The sequence below is a fragment of the Penicillium verrucosum genome, assembly GCF_028828655.1.
Source record: "Penicillium verrucosum strain IBT 35672 chromosome Unknown utg000001l_segment0_segment0, whole genome shotgun sequence".
NCBI classification, from domain to species: domain Eukaryota; kingdom Fungi; phylum Ascomycota; class Eurotiomycetes; order Eurotiales; family Aspergillaceae; genus Penicillium; species Penicillium verrucosum.
In genome coordinates this window covers 974,643-991,189 of record NW_026643210.1, presented here as the reverse complement: position 1 = coordinate 991,189, position 16,547 = coordinate 974,643, and the positions used below count along the sequence as shown (strand labels likewise).

Here is a 16,547-nt window from a genome sequence, read left to right as displayed (position 1 = left end):
AGGTACATGATTTATTGCTTCCCTTAATTGGCCATTGTACTCTCGTTAAAGAGATCCGCCAAAAGATCGTCTCGGCACACTGTCAAATCTACGCTGCCCATGCCGTACGTACTCTCAAACACATAGATACTCAACCGAGTGAAGAATGGTCGCAGAACCCTCTCGACAATATCGTCCTTGGCTGTCTCTCGGATCCAGTCTGAGATGAGCCATGGCTGCTTAAGACCACCGCGAGCCGGGGGTTCAATAATCTCGGTGGGGACAGTGGGGGAGCTTGCACCGCGTGGACCAAAGGACTGAGAAACTTCATCTGCCAGAGCAATGGGCTCCCAACGGTCCGGTGGATAGACTGCGTCAATGGTGTCGGTTACGAAAAGCCACTCAAGGAGCTGGAAGTCGTCTGGGGCGAGGATAAGCAGTATGTCGAGAAGCTTACACGCTTGAAGCAGCGAGTAAGAATTGTAGACCTCCGGCTGAGAGCCCTGAGGTACTGCAGAAATGGCTTCTTGCAGCTCCACGTTGATCAGGGGCCAGAATGGCGCCATGGCGGAAGCAGAGGTCTTGAGCGCGACTGCCCGAAGAACCATGAACACTTCCGCCCGAGTAGCAGAAGATGGCGACGAGGCGCTGGTTGCCGCAAGAAGATCTTCCAGTTTCTGGAGCAATGCCGGTAACTCACCAACGAAGTAGTCATCGCTGGCGGAAAGCAAGAGTAGCGCGATTCGCCGGAGGTTGAGCTGCGCTTTGCGATCGGCCTCTAATCGGGCTGCAGATGCTCCTACGCCGAACATGATACCCGCTGAGCTTGGTGGTGGAAGGCGGACAAGAAGTTCGGATAGTCGTTCCTTGTCAGCGAGAACCCACTGTCGCAACAGGTCCATCCAGCTGTTCTTCACCAAGTCCAACTGCAATCCAAAGAATCGGGTATCATGGAATGCGTCCGCTATGTCCTTCTTCCACATTTTCGCCGCAGCTGGTACTTTTGCCATTTGCTGTAGAAGTACCATGACATTACGGTTGAGATTGTTAGGGAAGAGACGTGACCGAATGAGAGGCCCAACCACATTAGTTGAGACACTAGTAATGGCGGTGTTGATTCGGTCTGAATCACCTAGAGTCGTGATAAACGACGGCATCGAGACCGCCAGAATGCTCAGCATGTCATCGGGTCCAGTATGAGAGACCGAGGTACGATCATGATCCACCGAAGATCTTGCCATAGGCCCAGTGTCGTGATTCAGGCCGAGGGGCTTGCTGGTAAATACTGCGGTAAGGAGTCGTAGGAGGACATCCTGCGTTATAATTGTTAGCAACTGTGATAGAACCAGCAGTGAATACACATACCCCAAGTTCTTTTCGCATACGGCGGTCTTCGCCGAAGGTTGTATTCTCCAATTTCACCCCCAAAATAGCCGCGAATTCAATCAGACGTGGAAGAATCTGCCGGTGTGGGAATGGATTGCTAAGAACATCGCGTAAGAAAGTCGTGCAGTCCGTCCAAATCTCGTCAAGAACATCATCGTCCAATGAGCGGGCATAAGTAACCAAAAAGCTAGCAAGCTCGGACTCAGAGAGATTGGACGTTAACGAGGACTTCCGGCTAGGATCCAATGCACTAGGATTAGTGCGAGTGTAGATTGCATTGAAAATGGCAGGGATGGTGATTTTTGGGCTTGACCCATCGAGTGTGTGGAGGAGATTGAAGATAAGTGATGCTGTCTCCGTATCAGCCTTGGTCCACATTTCCACCAAGGTCTCAAGACATTCAAGTGCCTCTGCGGTGAAAAAGTGCTCTAAGATTCGGCGTGAGCGGTTTCTCATTCGCAACGAGGTGTATTGGAACGAGGCCAGAGATTCACAATCGGGAGGAGAGTCACTGTGATCTCCTGCGCCCCACGCCCAGATGGAGAAGCATAAGCGAACAGCATCTTGGAAACAGAGAAGGACAGTCAAGCGGTCGTTGGCGGTATTTGGGCGACCTTGCCCACCTTCCGAGTTAAATACCCCAGACACCATGTTTCCGAAAAAGCCCTGCGCTTGATCAGGGCTCTTGACTGTTGGAACGTTGGACTCTTCCACAATGAGACGTTCATGGGCATTTGCGATACAAGTCTCGAGACCAGTCAGGAGAGCAATTGTGACATGCTCGGAGCGGTCCTGCGGCCAATCCTCTGTTTGTTGGAAAGAGAGCTGAAGTCTACCATATGATGCCCGAATTTCTCTGCAGAAACATTCCACAAGCATCAATAGAATCTGGAATATGGAACCTGAGTAAAGAGGGAGAACCTCACAGAGCAGCACTATCCATTTGTCCACAATTTCTCGGGACTTAGGTGAGCTAATTCCCTTTAAAAGACAATCCAGAAGCCGCTGTGGCGGATGCGGTAGCTGCGGTAGTGATTGTCTCCTGTCTCCTTTGTCACTAGTGAAAGACAAGATGGAAGGACTAGTCAGCCGATCTCGAGAGCTAGCTCGTAAATGTTTTGGCCGAGGTGGCGGTGGTGGTAGATATGCTTGCGCAAATCGCACCTTCAATGCAGCAAGGAGTGTGTCGATTAGTGCACCCTGGACCGCAATACTGCCCCCCTCGGAAGACACAAGAAGGCGCTCCACCAAGAAATCATCAATGCCGGACTCCACTAATTCCTCCGCTCTGGGCCCAAGAAGAAGTTGCCGCATGAGCTGAAGTGCGTCCTTGTGTAGTCGTTCTCCATCTAGATTAATTTCCACAGGAGCTGGGGATAGTGTGCTGACAATTCGAAGAGATGCCTCAAATATGGCGGAATGAAGGCTTTTGAAGTCTGCTTTTTCTATCCAAGGGTCCCGATTAGCAACAGTTGTTTGTTTCGTGAGAAGACAAATTACCCACCTTCAGATTTGGACGTTTCAAGGCGCTTCTCATTTCCTAGCACATGAGTAAGAAGTGCGATCCATCCATTGTGCGAAAGCGCGGAGATGATATTTGAGGCTGTCTGTAACAGATAGTCGCATTCTTTATAGTCATCCGGAGAAATTGAGTGGTTGTCTGTCTTTTTCTCGCTGATTTCATCAGGTTCAGAAAGCTCATCAAGATTCGAGAGGACCACATGGAAAACCCTGATAAACTATTAGATGTGAATAATGCGCGGGGACGAGGGACTGACTTACTTGTGGACAGATGGCAAGTCTTGCAGCCATAGTTGAACGCTCTGCGAACTATCACTTGACTCTTGGGAGAGAAGATCAAGGACAATGAAAAGCGGGCGTTCAAGCATGGAGCATTGATAAGAGAACAAGGTTCCTCCAACATCAAGCACTTGCTTTGGCGGCTGTTCGTGTGTATTGTGATGACTGTGGTTCCACAAAACATAGAATCGCTCAGCTTGTTGCTCCGACGAAAGGTGGCGGGATGCTGCAGTTGACACATTGACCATCAAAGCTGCCAAGGACGCCTCAACAAGGTGGTCAACCCAGGAAATTGAATGCAGGAGCCATAAGCAGCGGACGGCTTCCACGTGAAACTTTGGACTAAGGGGTGATAAGTACCACCAAAGCCGGTTGACAAGGGGAGTAATCAAATCGCAAGCATCCTCATAGCTGACGTAGAAACCAGGAGTCTGAATGAAAAACAAACTCGTCACTGTCGAAGAAATTGTCGATATAACACAGAACGAGGCGGTTGTTGGCTTGTCCTTTCCTGAACTTAGTCGCTGAGAAAGCGCTTCATACAGTTTTCGGTCCCGTAGAACGCGGGACTTCGGAAGCTTCTTGAGCAAAGTCACAAGAATATCGAGTGGTTCGTGAACAGAAAGATTGCCGTCGTAGCTTCCTAGCGCGGCGATAGCTAGGTCGTGAGCCTCTCGAATGATCATTTCGCCAAGGTTCTTAGGAGCATAGGGAAGAGGTGGAAGCTCCAGGCTATTTTTGCTTTGTTCATAGAAACTGTGGACAGTTTTCAAAATATTGGTACCACGGCCCTTTGTGTCGTTGCCAGCGGTCTTCTCGGAGCTTATCTTTCTCGAGAACGCCCGTTCTGTAAGTAAAGCAGCCAACGATTTGAGAACTTTGTTTAATGCGGCGGTCACAGCCTGTTTATTGGCAGTGCTCTCCTTGGATGAAATCTCTCTCATCTTCACAAGCACTGACAATGTCAGCAGAGGCACATGGATCTGAACCATGTCCTCCTCGCGCACATTGAAATTCTCAATAATGAATTGTGCAAGACCCAAGTCATGCAACACTTGGTCGCTATCACCGTCTACATCAGAGGATCGGTAATCAACCAACCCCAGAAGCTCGGAGAATATCACACCACTTTCAACACCATCAAAAAAGGCGCCCGCACTGCGGAAAACCTCCTCGAAGTGGTTCTCGGGGGCTGTGGATTCAAATGCCTGAACACTGCGTACGGTGGGCAAGAAAACTGCAGGGACAATGTATCCACCAATTTCCCAACGATCCATTAGCGACAGAGCTATGCGAAAGGGTTTGGTTCTTTCAGACGGGGCACTCGGCGCCTGTTTGATCATATCCAGTAGACCAGTAACCAATGGCTGTAAGCCTACCCGGCTGAAGTATTGTGATTGTGTGAGCTCCTTTCCATCAACGGAGACAGACCGAGTGGTGTCTTGTGAGAGTTTTCGATCGTCGATCGAAGAGCTATCGTTTGGGGAATCTGGTCCTAAGAACCAAGCCCAGAGCCGGCGGTTCAAGCTCATGTCTCGCCGAGTGACCACCCCCACTGCTGCAACCACCAACGTTCGAAGATCACGAGCTGCAATTTTGTTTTGCAAAATCGGAGAGCTGAGGGGAAGGTGAGTGACAAGGAGATCGAGGAAGTTACGTTGGACAAGGAGCTGGTCGTCAGATAAGCCTGATGCAACACATCGAATCAAGAGGCCGGGCTCCGGTAGAATCACAGAGTCTGCTGCGGCCAGTATCTCAGGTGGGATGTTCTGCAGATCGTCCCCACCAGCCGTGCTCGGTCGACGATCTGCGATACCTAGCTTCGGGAGGTACCGGTTCAAATATGCGAGGACACCAAGCCGTCGACTAGGGTTCGTGATAGATGCGAGAAAGAGGCATTGCCAGAAATATTGCCCAGATGCCCCGGCCTCAGACGTCCTTTGTGTTTCAAGTTGTCCAGCAGCATCTCGCAGTTTATTAAACGTGCGTAGTGTTGGCTCGAAGTCATCACTTGTCTCCTCTTCAAGGCCGGGAAGTAGGGCTAGAATGATTGCTTTCAATGCGGGACGGATGGCCCATGGTTCCAGATCAACGATATATCCCTCCACCAAAGACAGGAACAATGGGCGGACAGTAAGAGAGGCGAAAGTCAATGTTGGCGCGAGGCCGGGAAGATACAAAGGCAGGTCGTGCGATAATCCCTCGAGCTGGTTGTAAACAGATGCATCAGTAATCACACTGTCAGCCTTTCAGGTGGCTACCCATACCTTTATCAATCCAAATATGTATGTGTAGACTTCAAGGGTCTTTTGGTGCACGCCTGATGGCAACGATGGGTTCAAGCACTGGGCGAGTCGCTTCGACACTAGCACTTTATGAGGGACGACGGGCTGATCGGGTGGGTGGGATTGGAGCGCCTAATAGCTGATTATCAGTGATGCTGCAGAATATCGCTACTAAGTCGAGCGAGCTCACCTTTAACAGACGACCGAGGAACGAGATATAGTCGGCCCATTCTTGGAGAGCGTTGTCAAAGAGCGAAAGCGCCCGTTCAACACTAGACGCATATCGGCGATAGTTCTTGTCTTTTTTGAGGGACCCTACAACCACCAGATATGATCAGACACAATCCTCTCATGTAATTCTTGGGGTGGGCGCATACCTTCCTTGCCTTGTAGACGGGAGCGCGTCAAGGAGCTCTCGGAGCTTGCGGGGGAGTTCGACCTCGGAAATGCACTGGGATCAAGGCTCATGGTGCCAACGACGAACGTAAAATTGATGTGAAAGCTTTGAACTACCCTCCGTCATATTTAGGACATCAAAGATGACCCTGTGGGAAAGGGAGTTCGTGGTTGAATGTTGACCAAAAGCCACGCAACACCGGCGGCCACGTTCAATTGTTTTGTTCCGCCTTGGGGTAGCTCCGGCTCGCCGACGTCAACGTCCAGCAACTATCAAATCGACAAACACAACTGATCAAGGACTCCAAATATTTGAAATCAACAATGAGCATTTAATGACCTGAAGACCCGCGACGAGCGACCGCGTCACAAAGCGCATGCCCGCAGCGGGGATGAATACACAGCCAGACTCAAAGACCGACGGCGAACAGCCTGTCGAGACCTCCAAGCAACCGTATATTTCCAGGCCATCGATCCCAGATGACGATGCGCGCAGTGTCAGCTCAGAGGGAGAGCGGCCACCTTTACCCCCACGACCAAATACGTTGAATCTATTGAACGATGAGACGGGCCCGCGGGTAGCTCTACAGGCAGAGGCAACGACGGCTATCTCACGAACCGATATCGAAACACAATATCCAGAAGTTGCTAAGAGCCCTTGCTCTACACTGTCTGTTCGCAACCTGGCCAAGGGTCCAAAGGCCAGGGCGAGCCTCAGCCAGTTGGCGAGCCCGCGCGGTAGCGAAGCTGGTGATTCCGCTAGCATTAGAAGCTCAATCCCAAATGGTGATTCCGGGGATGTTGAAGCGCTATTCATGGACTTTGCTGCTACAGCGCCCGGTAGTCAAAGTCAAGGTGCTACGGGTCTACTTGACTTCCCTGAATTTGCGGCCGACGATATAGATGACGATGGAATTCTAAGTGAATTCGAAGCAGTTGGTGAGCTTAACGAGGGAGGTGATAATGAAGGTTTGTGTTATTGATTAAATCCCTTCGTTTCATAATACTAAGGCATATATCAGAGCTCCTACTCCAGCGATGGAAAGCAAAGCGCAAGCACTACTTGATCCTATCTGCCGCTGGTAAACCGATTTGGACAAGGCACGGCGACAGCGGCCTGATATCTGGCTATGTCGGCGTCATCCAGACCATTATCTCATTTTATGAAGAAGCAAATGATCATCTGCGAGCCTTCTCCGCTGGTGACACAAGGTTTGTTGTATTGACACGGGGATCTTTGCACCTCGTTGCAATCAGCCGTATGATGGAGAGCGACAATCAGCTCCGGCTTCAACTGGAAGCATTGTATATGCAGATCTTATCTACACTAACATTGCCTTCTTTAACACATCTCTTCTCTGTGCGGCCTTCTACTGATCTATCGCGGCCCTTGCAGGGTTCGGAGTCCCTTCTCTCATCTCTGGCAGACAGTTTCACTCGGGGGTCTCCATCGACTTTGCTATCGGCTTTGGAGTGTCTGAAAATCCGCAAGCAACATCGACAATCCATCAACAATGCACTTCTGAAAACTAAAGCCAGTAGTCTTCTGTATGGCTTGCTTGTGGCCGGCGGACGACTCGTTAGTGTTGTCCGACCGAAGAAGCACTCCTTACATCCAGGCGATCTACAGCTCTTATTCAACATGGTTTTCGAAGCCGATGGGGTTAAAGCCGGTGGCGGAGAAAGTTGGATTCCCGTCTGTTTGCCTGGCTTCAACAGCAGCGGCTATCTCTACATGTATGTGAGCTTTCTCGACATTCGTGACGACATCGAAAATAGTGCAGAAATCACCAAAGACGAGTCCGTTGCCATTGTTCTTATCAGTCCTGAAAAGGAGGCTTTCTTTGAGATGCAAGGAATGCGTGATGCTCTTGTGGAGGTGAGATTGAACATTTCTACATGAATGAATGCGGTACGTAGTACTAATGATACAACAGCAAATGGAGAGAAACGGCAGTCTGAAGGAGATCAAAACGGCAATTGACAATGGCCGACCCGCGACTACTGATATAGTTCCTGGAACTGTACTCCATCATTTCCTTTATAAATCGCGCGCCAACGTACAATTCACTATGTCATCGTATGCCCCCGAATTCTCCTCGGTCACTCGACGACGAAGGTGAGCAACAACCCCTCTGCTGTTTTTGAATGCTCAGTATATTAAATGATTCCGTCTGTGCCTATAGATTGATGTCGATATACAACAACTTGCATGCGAGCATCCATGCCAAGAATACCCACGTCAAAGTTCATCACTGTGTTTCACGATCAGCTACTTCGTTCGGATGGGTAACCCCTGTATTCGAATTATATTGCATCGCTGAGCCGAACACTAATCGGAGTGCCCTTGCCCAAAGTGCTAGCAAGATTGCTCAGTGGGTGCAGCGTGAGGAAGAGAGGCTATTCATCATTGGTGGTGCGGTACGTACCTTGTTACTCTCCCTGGTTATTCCAGCAAGAGCGCCAACACTGATATTATCGAACAGGTTTTCTGATATCTTCGCACTCAGACAATGAAGGAAGACTATCTTGTGATTTATTATACCCAATATTGCGTCCGCGCCAACTCTGCATCTGCATTTGTTTCACTGTACCGTATCTTGTTCTATTTCTACATCTCAAAATGTCTCGTAAAAAGTACTGATAGTGTTCTGAGTTCATCAAGTTGCTATCAAACCCATGGTATGCATGCAATGAAAGACGGCATGTGGATTAATCCAAAGTGTCCTCCCTCAGGTTAAAGAGCTGACGCATGACCTCACCTGACTTGCTGCGCAGTGCATCGTGATACATGGTGTTGGTGATAAACTGCTTGGAGTTCTTGATCTTGGCAGCTGTGGATGTAGCCAGATCAAAGTGAACATACATATCATCGATGTAAGTTGCAGCATAGACCGGCACCTTGTTCTTTGCTAGTTGAGCTTCGTCATACAGGGCCGGCCATTCGTCTGTCGTAGCCAGAATTTCAGCGGCTTCCTTGAGCTTTGCAAGTTCTGAGTAGGACTCGAACATATCCTTGTAGACCTAGAAGGTAAGAATTGGTGTGAGATATTTTATTGAAATGTTTCTGGACTGGGTTGGGTTATTTACCATCTCGCCGGTGAAGTAGATCTCAGGCAGCGAGCCATTGATCTGGAATTGCGGGTCGCTAGCGCGCAGCCTGTCTGCAGCCCAGAGCGACGGCTTTCTGTATTCATTGTTAGACACGGATATATCATCAAAAGTGGACGGCACCGAAAACTTCTTCTTACCCTTGGCAGTAGATTGATTCGTGCAGAACGGCATAGATGATGTTTTTGTCCATACCGCCATTGCTGTCAATCACGGAAAGAGTCGGCAGAGTAAGGAATCCGAACATCTCCAAGTCGTTGGTGACTCTGACAACAATATCTAGACTTAGGTTAGTATTTTTACTGCGAACTTCAGAAGACAAAGCAAAGTTTACCGTGCAGACTATCGAAACCACCTAGGTTATGTTAGCTTTGATAGACTGATTTTCTAAGTCGAGGGTCTTACCATGAAAGCCGAACATAATTCCCAGTTGCTGGAAGCGAGACGGAGTGAGCACTCCGGATGCCAATGCAACCTTGTTTTGGGTCAGGTATTGCATGATGTTCTTAACACGGTCCACATCCTCAGGGAACTTCTGGTAGTAAGCCTCGTTTCTCTCCTTGACCTTCTCTGTTTTTGTGTCAATTTAACGAATTTACCAGCCCAGGAAAACAGGGGAGCATACCATAGGTCTTTGTGTAGACAGGATCCGGTCCGTTCGTAAGCGGGGGAAGGCCACCAGTAAGGAAAGCTTCTCTCAGACCCTCCGGGCTAGAGGTTCAGTAAGGTCAGCGGGGTGGTCAAGATCCGAATATGGAGATGGATTGATTTCAGAACATACAACTTTGACAGGTAAGTCACGGCACAGAAGCCACCGAAACTTTGCCCAAGGATACTCCACCGGCGCTGGTCAGTCGGATAGTCCTGTGTCAAGACATCTCGAATGGCCTCGCAATCACGGACAATGCTGTCTGCACGGAAATTCTTGAGATACTCAGCCTGCTTGATTGCATCCCCCTGGCGGGCAAGGGTTCCAGCTGTGAGAGTCGAACTGAGGCCAGTGCCTCGTTGGTCCAGAAAGAGCACCTAGGGAATCGTTGAGCATCAATCTATAAACAATATCATGTAAAAACCACACACCTGATAACCCTTGCTGAGCACGAATTCCACCCAGGGGTAAGACTGCGGGGCACCACATCCAAAGCCAGGGCCACCTTGCAGATAGACCAGCCAAGGAAGCTTTCCCTCTTTGGCTTCCTTGCCCTCCTCTTTAGCAGGCTCAATAGGTTTGTTCCAGCGACTGATACTTCGTGCAAAGAGCCTCAGCTTTTCTCCGGCAGGCTTGCTGTAGTCCACAGGGACATCGAAGAACAGCTCGGAAACCCGAAGTTTGCCTAGATAAGGTGAAATTCGTCAGTTTCAACCCCAGTGGGCTAATTAGTGATGAGAAATAAGGGGTTATAAACCTGAAACATTATGGAATCGTCGATCAATCAGTTTCGCGGCCATGATTGCGATGTTGATGTGGACTAAAAACAGAAGTCGCGTTGGTGACAAGCCGCTTTGCGGAGAACCACATGTTTTTAGTCTAAGCTGTTCACCCTTGCAATCACCCAACCGACTGAAAGAAAATTTTGGTGTTTTTTCTTTTTGTTTAATTCTTCTGTCTTAAAAGATGTGCTTGGTTTGGACCATATTTTAGTATGTCCTAAACAAATGCATTGTAACAAATTGACATAGGGCATAATCATCAAGCTAAAGGGTATTTTGTTACAAGCTCTGCATTCTGTTTCGACGACAAATCATCGCCAAAAGAAAAAAAAAAGACAAAACAAACAGTTTTTATCCTGAATTCGTACCCGAGTGTTTGTTGGCCGCAAGCTGCCGGCCTGCCTTTAGCAGTAGTAGAGTCGCCGGTAGCTGAGCAGCCGCAAATCCGATCATAACAAGTAGCTGCGTATTGAAACTACTAGCTAGAACACTCTTCGCCTCATCCTGTAGATGGGGAGATAGGCTTTTTATCGATTTCACATTCTCAAGGAATAAGTGCAGTTCGTGCGACGTCATAAGACCGTGCAAACGCTTCGATAGACGGCCATTTAATATGTTAGATGCAATGGCAAGACCGATAGCACCGCCAAGAAAACGGATCTGGACCACGGTACCAGTGGCAATGGCTGCAACGAAAAGCGATGGACCAGTTAGTCAATATAAAATCACCTTGATATCAAGGAGTTTCTCGGAGGAACACATACCCAGGTCCCTGTCCTCGACTATATATGGCGTGGATAGCACCAGGACACCCATTGTCAGACCCATTCCTGTCCCAGCAATGACTAGATATCCAATATCGGTTGCGTGGAAGCCCCTAGAATTGGCAATGGTCGAGAGAAGCCCGATGCCGACTGTATGAACGGTACAGCCCACGAGTAGAGTATAAATAAACGGGATGCGTCCCCTAGCACTGGCGATATTGATAATAGCCGCGGCAACTGCGGCAATCGCAGAATACCCTATCAAATAGATACCGGCGTCCAAAGGTGACTTATCTAACAGAAGCTGGGCTTGTTGTGGAACATATACTAGGACGACGTTGTATGGTGCGCCGATGACAAACGAAGAACTAAAAGTATGTCAGAAGGAATCGCAGGATAACTTTAAATGGACTCACATAAGTATTCCCAGCCATGGACGATCAAAAAGCCAACGCTTAGGAAATATGGGGTCTTTGCCCGGGATGCCCGAGATATACCATTCCCAGGCAAAGAAAGCGATCCAGGAAACCCCCGTGAGCACAAGGAGCGCAATTGCGTCCCGCGAGGACCATGAGAACGCCAGATTGGTTTCATTCAAGACGGCGACTATTAAAAACGAGCCAGCCATCATCAAAAGCGATCCCATTATATCAAGATTAGCAAATGAGCGGTATGAGGCTCGTGTTCGAAATGAAGGAGTGTGCTGATCAAGGCCAAAGTGTTTTGGCATCGCGACGATGATAACAACGATCGCAATAACACACAACGGTGCACTAATGATTCTGATTAGCATACTTCTCAACACAGATGCCGAGCATTCACATACTTGACGAAAAAGGTCCACCGCCAGGCCGAGTCCCGTGCAAGAGCACCGCCAATTATCGGGCCTATCAAGGATGCAAAAACAAGACAAAATGACATGAGACTGCTGTAGATCGGAAGCTTCGTTTTGGGAGTTATCTCGTAGACGCATAAGATTGTCAAGGCGTATGTACCAGCGCCTCCAATTCCCTGGAGTGCTCGGAATATTATCCTGCCTCAATAGTTAGTCCTTGGACATAAATGAGTGCAGAACTACGTTAGACCTACAGTTGGTTAACTGTCTGAGCAAACCCACACCCAAAAGAAAATGCAAGCAGGATAACAAGAGCCGTGATAGTAGTTTGCTTCCTGCCCACTATATCGCTGACTTTTGTCCATATTGCCATAGACCCTGGGAGCAATGCGACATCAGTAATGAGAGAGATAGAGACTGGTGCGTAAGGAAGCTCTATTTCAGGATAGATATATGATTGGAGGGAGAGAAAAAAAAATCAATCCAAAGGGAGGAGGAATCATTATAGTATATCATATCGGATCATACCTGTGTAGGTGGCCAGATATCCAGTAATAATCCAGCTTCTCTTCTCGAAGCCTTGTAGGTCATCTGTGATGCCCGTGAGAGCCGAGCTTACAATTGTGACATCCAAATTAGAGAGAAAAAATCCAATCAAGAGTCTAATATATCGTCAACTTTCATCATCCAACCCCTGATGGCACTTGACTGAGCACATACCCTGTGGTGGTAAGCACCAGTCTCCATCCTGTCGGGTAAACAATTTCATTTCCTGGGGATGGTGCTCTTTGTGCCGACCCCTTTTCTTGACTGAGCCCCCTAGCGCGGCCTTTGCTAGCTTTGTTCGAGGTCGGCTCTGCGAACTTGATGTGGCTAGACATGTCGGCCTCTCAACGATGGGTTGTGGTTCAAGAGTAGGTGAAGACTGGAGTGACAGCCATTGTTGCAAGAAAGTTTTGAACGTGACCACTGTCTATGTAGGACCAAGCCCCGCGTATCTTCACCCCAGGGGCTTTATGTGGAACGCAGGGGACGCGCGATGACAGAATGTGGAATATTTACATGCATAAAAAGAGTGATCTGCGTCGATCATTGAACCTAGATACGCTGGATTGGACATGGCTTGGCATAAATTTGCTTTTCTAGGGCATTCGCGACCGAATTTGGAAAAATATGAACTGGTTTTTCTGTCCTTTTGAGGTTATTAGTCTCCGTCTTTTTGACTGCGACATGGTCTGGAAGGGAGCGAGGGCCTCAATCCATGATGATGATCATTAGTCTCATGCGTTTTATTTTCGTTATCCGAGACAGATTCTCCTTGCTTAGGGCTGACTATGCGTCGAAGTCCACAAAGATATAGAGTGGGAAGATCACAACTACGTTATATTTGGCCTAGAGATACCACTGAGACACATCAATTTGACTGCGATTCTATTATCATTGTGTCTAGCTTTTCGTATGCGAGGGTGGTAGAATCAACGGAGGGAATTAAAAAGGGAGGGTAGGCGCACAGGCCAAGGTTTCATCGATGCTCTTCAGGGTTGACATATGGAATCAAGGTCCCATCGATATCAACCTGGTTCTCGATGACCAGATCCCCCAGAACTCTTTTCCGATAGTCTCTCCATTGGCCTCCAGAACTGCACGCGGAATTGCCCGATATTGAATTCGATTGAGACAGGCCCTCTGGCCTAGTATGATGCCGGAACGCATGTTTGGAACAAATTCTTTGTTCACAACCAACGCCATAGTATCGTGTTGGATTAAGGTATTAGAGAATTCGAATATAAAGCTAACTTGGAATCGAGCCTTATTCTCGTTCCGATAGGGGTCGTGAATAGGATCTGATAAGTGTGTCCTGAATTCGTCCGAGAGGATATCAGCTGTGACGATTGTTACAGCCGTACCAGTACCGGTATCCCAAAGCATTTCGATCCAAGCCAATTCGCACTCTGGCATACCGTCATCGAAATCGACTGCAGTCAGCGAAACATTTGCAACAACTGTTGCTAGGGTATCTTCTAATAGTAACGGACGAAGGTTAAGGGCATAGGCTCTTAGTGGCAGCATTCTATTTTCTTCGCCATCAAACTCCTTTTTGAATAAGGCACGATGCTCGGGGAGATTGGTTTTGGTTTGTGGTTAGCGCTTTACCTTTTTACCTGATTTAAATCCTATTAAGGAGGTATAGACACTAGTGACTAGATAAAGGATTAGTTACTAAGAGAGTAAGATAGTAAGAAATTGAGAGTTAGGAGTGCAAAGAGCCCTGTTTTTAAAACATGATTATAGTACTCATTTGTATCATAATAACCCTAAGCTCCTTAAAGGAATTAAGAGTCTTTAGTAGTATGTCTAAGAGTATTATTGTATATAACAATCGGATCTTACACCCTTCTTAGACGGAAGAAGCCTTTTATCACAATACGTATAATATAGGATTCACTATATTGGTGTAGGGTCTTCTAAAGTGAATTGAATCTGAATTGAATCTGAATTGAATTATAGAGAGGGTAGTTGAAGGAGAAAGAATTCAAAATAATAGCCATACATGTTCAATACAATACGCTAAATTGAATTAGAAAGAAAATTGGTAGATCTCTTGGCCGCTAGTTTAGGGGTGGGTGAATCTTTATAGTTAGGCCAAACAATCACTCAGTCGACGCCTGAGGCAGCCAAACAATTCACCACTTTTCATGACTATGGGCATCTCTACAGATTATATAGCTCCTCCATCTCTGTCATTGCATATCTTTTTTTTTTACCAGCTTTCCAAGGTTGTAAGATCATCGGAAGCTGTTGGAACTTTTGGACCTTCGGACTCCGGACTCCAGCTTTGCCCCACTTAGCCCGCCCTCTAGGCTTTCCACGTTCCTTCTGGACGTTGTCTTCCAATGATATATGTTTAGACCTGTCTACAGAAGTAACCAAAGACCGTTTTTAGAAGGTACAGCCGAACCCTATAGGGAGCCTCATTTATTTTCCAAATCCCGAAATCCCGCCATTGGTATAAATCGGCCAGATTCGAGACTATTTGATATCCCCCAAGACACACATTTCAGCCATGCAGAACCAATTCCAAGAAAACCTATGGAAGGCTGCCCAGGGACCTTGGAACTCGGGAGTTATCCCTAGCGCCGAGAATCTGGCGCGAGCTAGAGCTTCTCTCCCCGCGACACTTTCAGATACAGGATCTAGTCTCGCATCTGTCCAGCGACATATTGTCGATGATATTGTCCCGGCATTCAATGGAGGAAGCCTAAGTGCCAACTACTATGGCTTCATCACTGGCGGAACTACCCCGGCTGCGCTTTTCGCGGACAATGTTGTGTCTGTTTATGACCAGAATGTCCAGGTGCATCTCCCTAACCACTCGATTGTCACCGATGTGGAGTACAACGCACTTGGTCTCCTTTTGGATCTTTTCAAACTAGAGCGTTCTATCTGGCATAATGGAACGTTCACAACCGGTGCCACGGGAAGCAATATCCTCGGCCTAGCATGTGGGCGCGAGTTTATTTTACAAAAGGCGGCGGAGAGAAAAGGCTGTCATCTCCAGAGCGTTGGTGAAGAGGGCCTATTCGAGGTATTGAACGCACTGGGTCTTTCTGGGGTGCAAGTGTTATCCACGCTGCCACACTCGTCCGTCGTGAAGGCAGCTGGTGTGCTAGGCATCGGTCGTTCTAACGTGCACAACATCTGCCGAGCCGATGATCCGCTCCGCTTCGATATTGGTAAACTTCAGAAAGAACTTGCGAGAACAGACAAGGTCAGCATCGTTGCGATATCTTGCGGGGAGGTCAATACTGGTCGTTTTGCGACAAGCAGTGCGGAGTTGAGAGAAATACGCCAGCTGTGCGACAAATACGGAGCCTGGATGCATGCTGATGGAGCATTTGGTATCTTTGGTCGTGTTCTTGATGACAGCCCAGAGTTTGCAACAATCAAGCAGGGCAGTGAAGGGATCGAACTGGTCGACTCGATTACCGGTGACGGCCATAAGCTCCTCAACGTTCCATATGATTGTGGTTTCTTCTTTACTCGGCACCCGAATGTGGCATCGCAAGTATTCCAAAATGCAAATGCAGCATACTTAACTGCTGGAAACTCCGATGGGCCTTCCATCCCCTCGCCTTTGAACATTGGAATTGAGAACTCTCGTCGATTCAGAGCGTTGCCGGTGTATGCATCGCTCTTGGCATATGGGAAGTCTGGATATCAAGAAATGCTAGAGCGTCAGACAAGGCTCGCCCGGAAAATCTACGGATGGATCTTTGAGCATCCTGGGTATACAGCTTTGCCAGTAGCAACATCCAAATCTGAACTACTCGATCAGACATTTATGTCTGTTTTGTTTCGTGCAAATGATGAGGGCTTGAACGGCGAGTTAGGAAGCAAGATCAACGAGAGCTCGCGAATGTTCGTTTCGGGTACCAGCTGGGATGGGTCCCCTGCTTGCCGCATTGCAATCTCGAATTGGCGAGTTGATGTAGAGCGAGACTTTGCGCTGGTGACAGATGTGTTGGCGAAGGTTGCCCAGAGCTAGAAAAATAATAACTA

The 16,547-nt window shown here is 48.1% G+C and overlaps 5 protein-coding genes across 5 annotated transcripts; 2 read left to right on the top strand and 3 right to left on the bottom strand.

Moving 5' to 3' along the window:
- Window positions 1-23: 23 nt before the first annotated feature.
- On the bottom strand, window positions 24-5,918 carry N7516_000369 (dopey family protein; the record flags this gene model as incomplete). The annotated part of the gene is made up of 7 exons (XM_057213091.1): window positions 24-1,292; window positions 1,345-2,810; window positions 2,870-3,096; window positions 3,148-5,372; window positions 5,433-5,582; window positions 5,641-5,765; window positions 5,828-5,918. 7 exons carry the CDS (start codon window positions 5,916-5,918, stop codon window positions 24-26), a joined length of 5,553 nt encoding a protein of 1,850 aa, XP_057074974.1.
- A 305-nt stretch (window positions 5,919-6,223) lies between these two features.
- On the top strand, window positions 6,224-8,341 carry N7516_000368 (guanine nucleotide exchange factor MON1; the record flags this gene model as incomplete). The annotated part of the gene is made up of 5 exons (XM_057213090.1): window positions 6,224-6,815; window positions 6,869-7,725; window positions 7,784-7,965; window positions 8,033-8,267; window positions 8,333-8,341. 5 exons carry the CDS (start codon window positions 6,224-6,226, stop codon window positions 8,339-8,341), a joined length of 1,875 nt encoding a protein of 624 aa, XP_057074973.1.
- A 217-nt stretch (window positions 8,342-8,558) lies between these two features.
- On the bottom strand, window positions 8,559-10,406 carry N7516_000367 (proline iminopeptidase; the record flags this gene model as incomplete). Its single annotated transcript, XM_057213089.1, has 8 exons — window positions 8,559-8,870; window positions 8,937-9,033; window positions 9,098-9,236; window positions 9,363-9,527; window positions 9,583-9,668; window positions 9,739-9,983; window positions 10,038-10,291; window positions 10,364-10,406. 8 exons carry the CDS (start codon window positions 10,404-10,406, stop codon window positions 8,559-8,561), a joined length of 1,341 nt encoding a protein of 446 aa, XP_057074972.1.
- A 333-nt stretch (window positions 10,407-10,739) lies between these two features.
- Window positions 10,740-14,057, bottom strand: N7516_000366 (uncharacterized protein; the record flags this gene model as incomplete). Its single annotated transcript, XM_057213088.1, has 6 exons — window positions 10,740-11,074; window positions 11,153-11,520; window positions 11,569-11,925; window positions 11,979-12,039; window positions 12,516-12,601; window positions 13,564-14,057. 6 exons carry the CDS (start codon window positions 14,055-14,057, stop codon window positions 10,740-10,742), a joined length of 1,701 nt encoding a protein of 566 aa, XP_057074971.1.
- A 994-nt stretch (window positions 14,058-15,051) lies between these two features.
- Window positions 15,052-16,533, top strand: N7516_000365 (pyridoxal phosphate-dependent decarboxylase family protein; the record flags this gene model as incomplete). The annotated part of the gene is made up of 1 exon (XM_057213087.1): window positions 15,052-16,533. The coding sequence occupies one exon, from the start codon at window positions 15,052-15,054 to the stop codon at window positions 16,531-16,533; it is 1,482 nt and encodes a 493-aa protein (XP_057074970.1).
- Window positions 16,534-16,547: the final 14 nt, after the last annotated feature.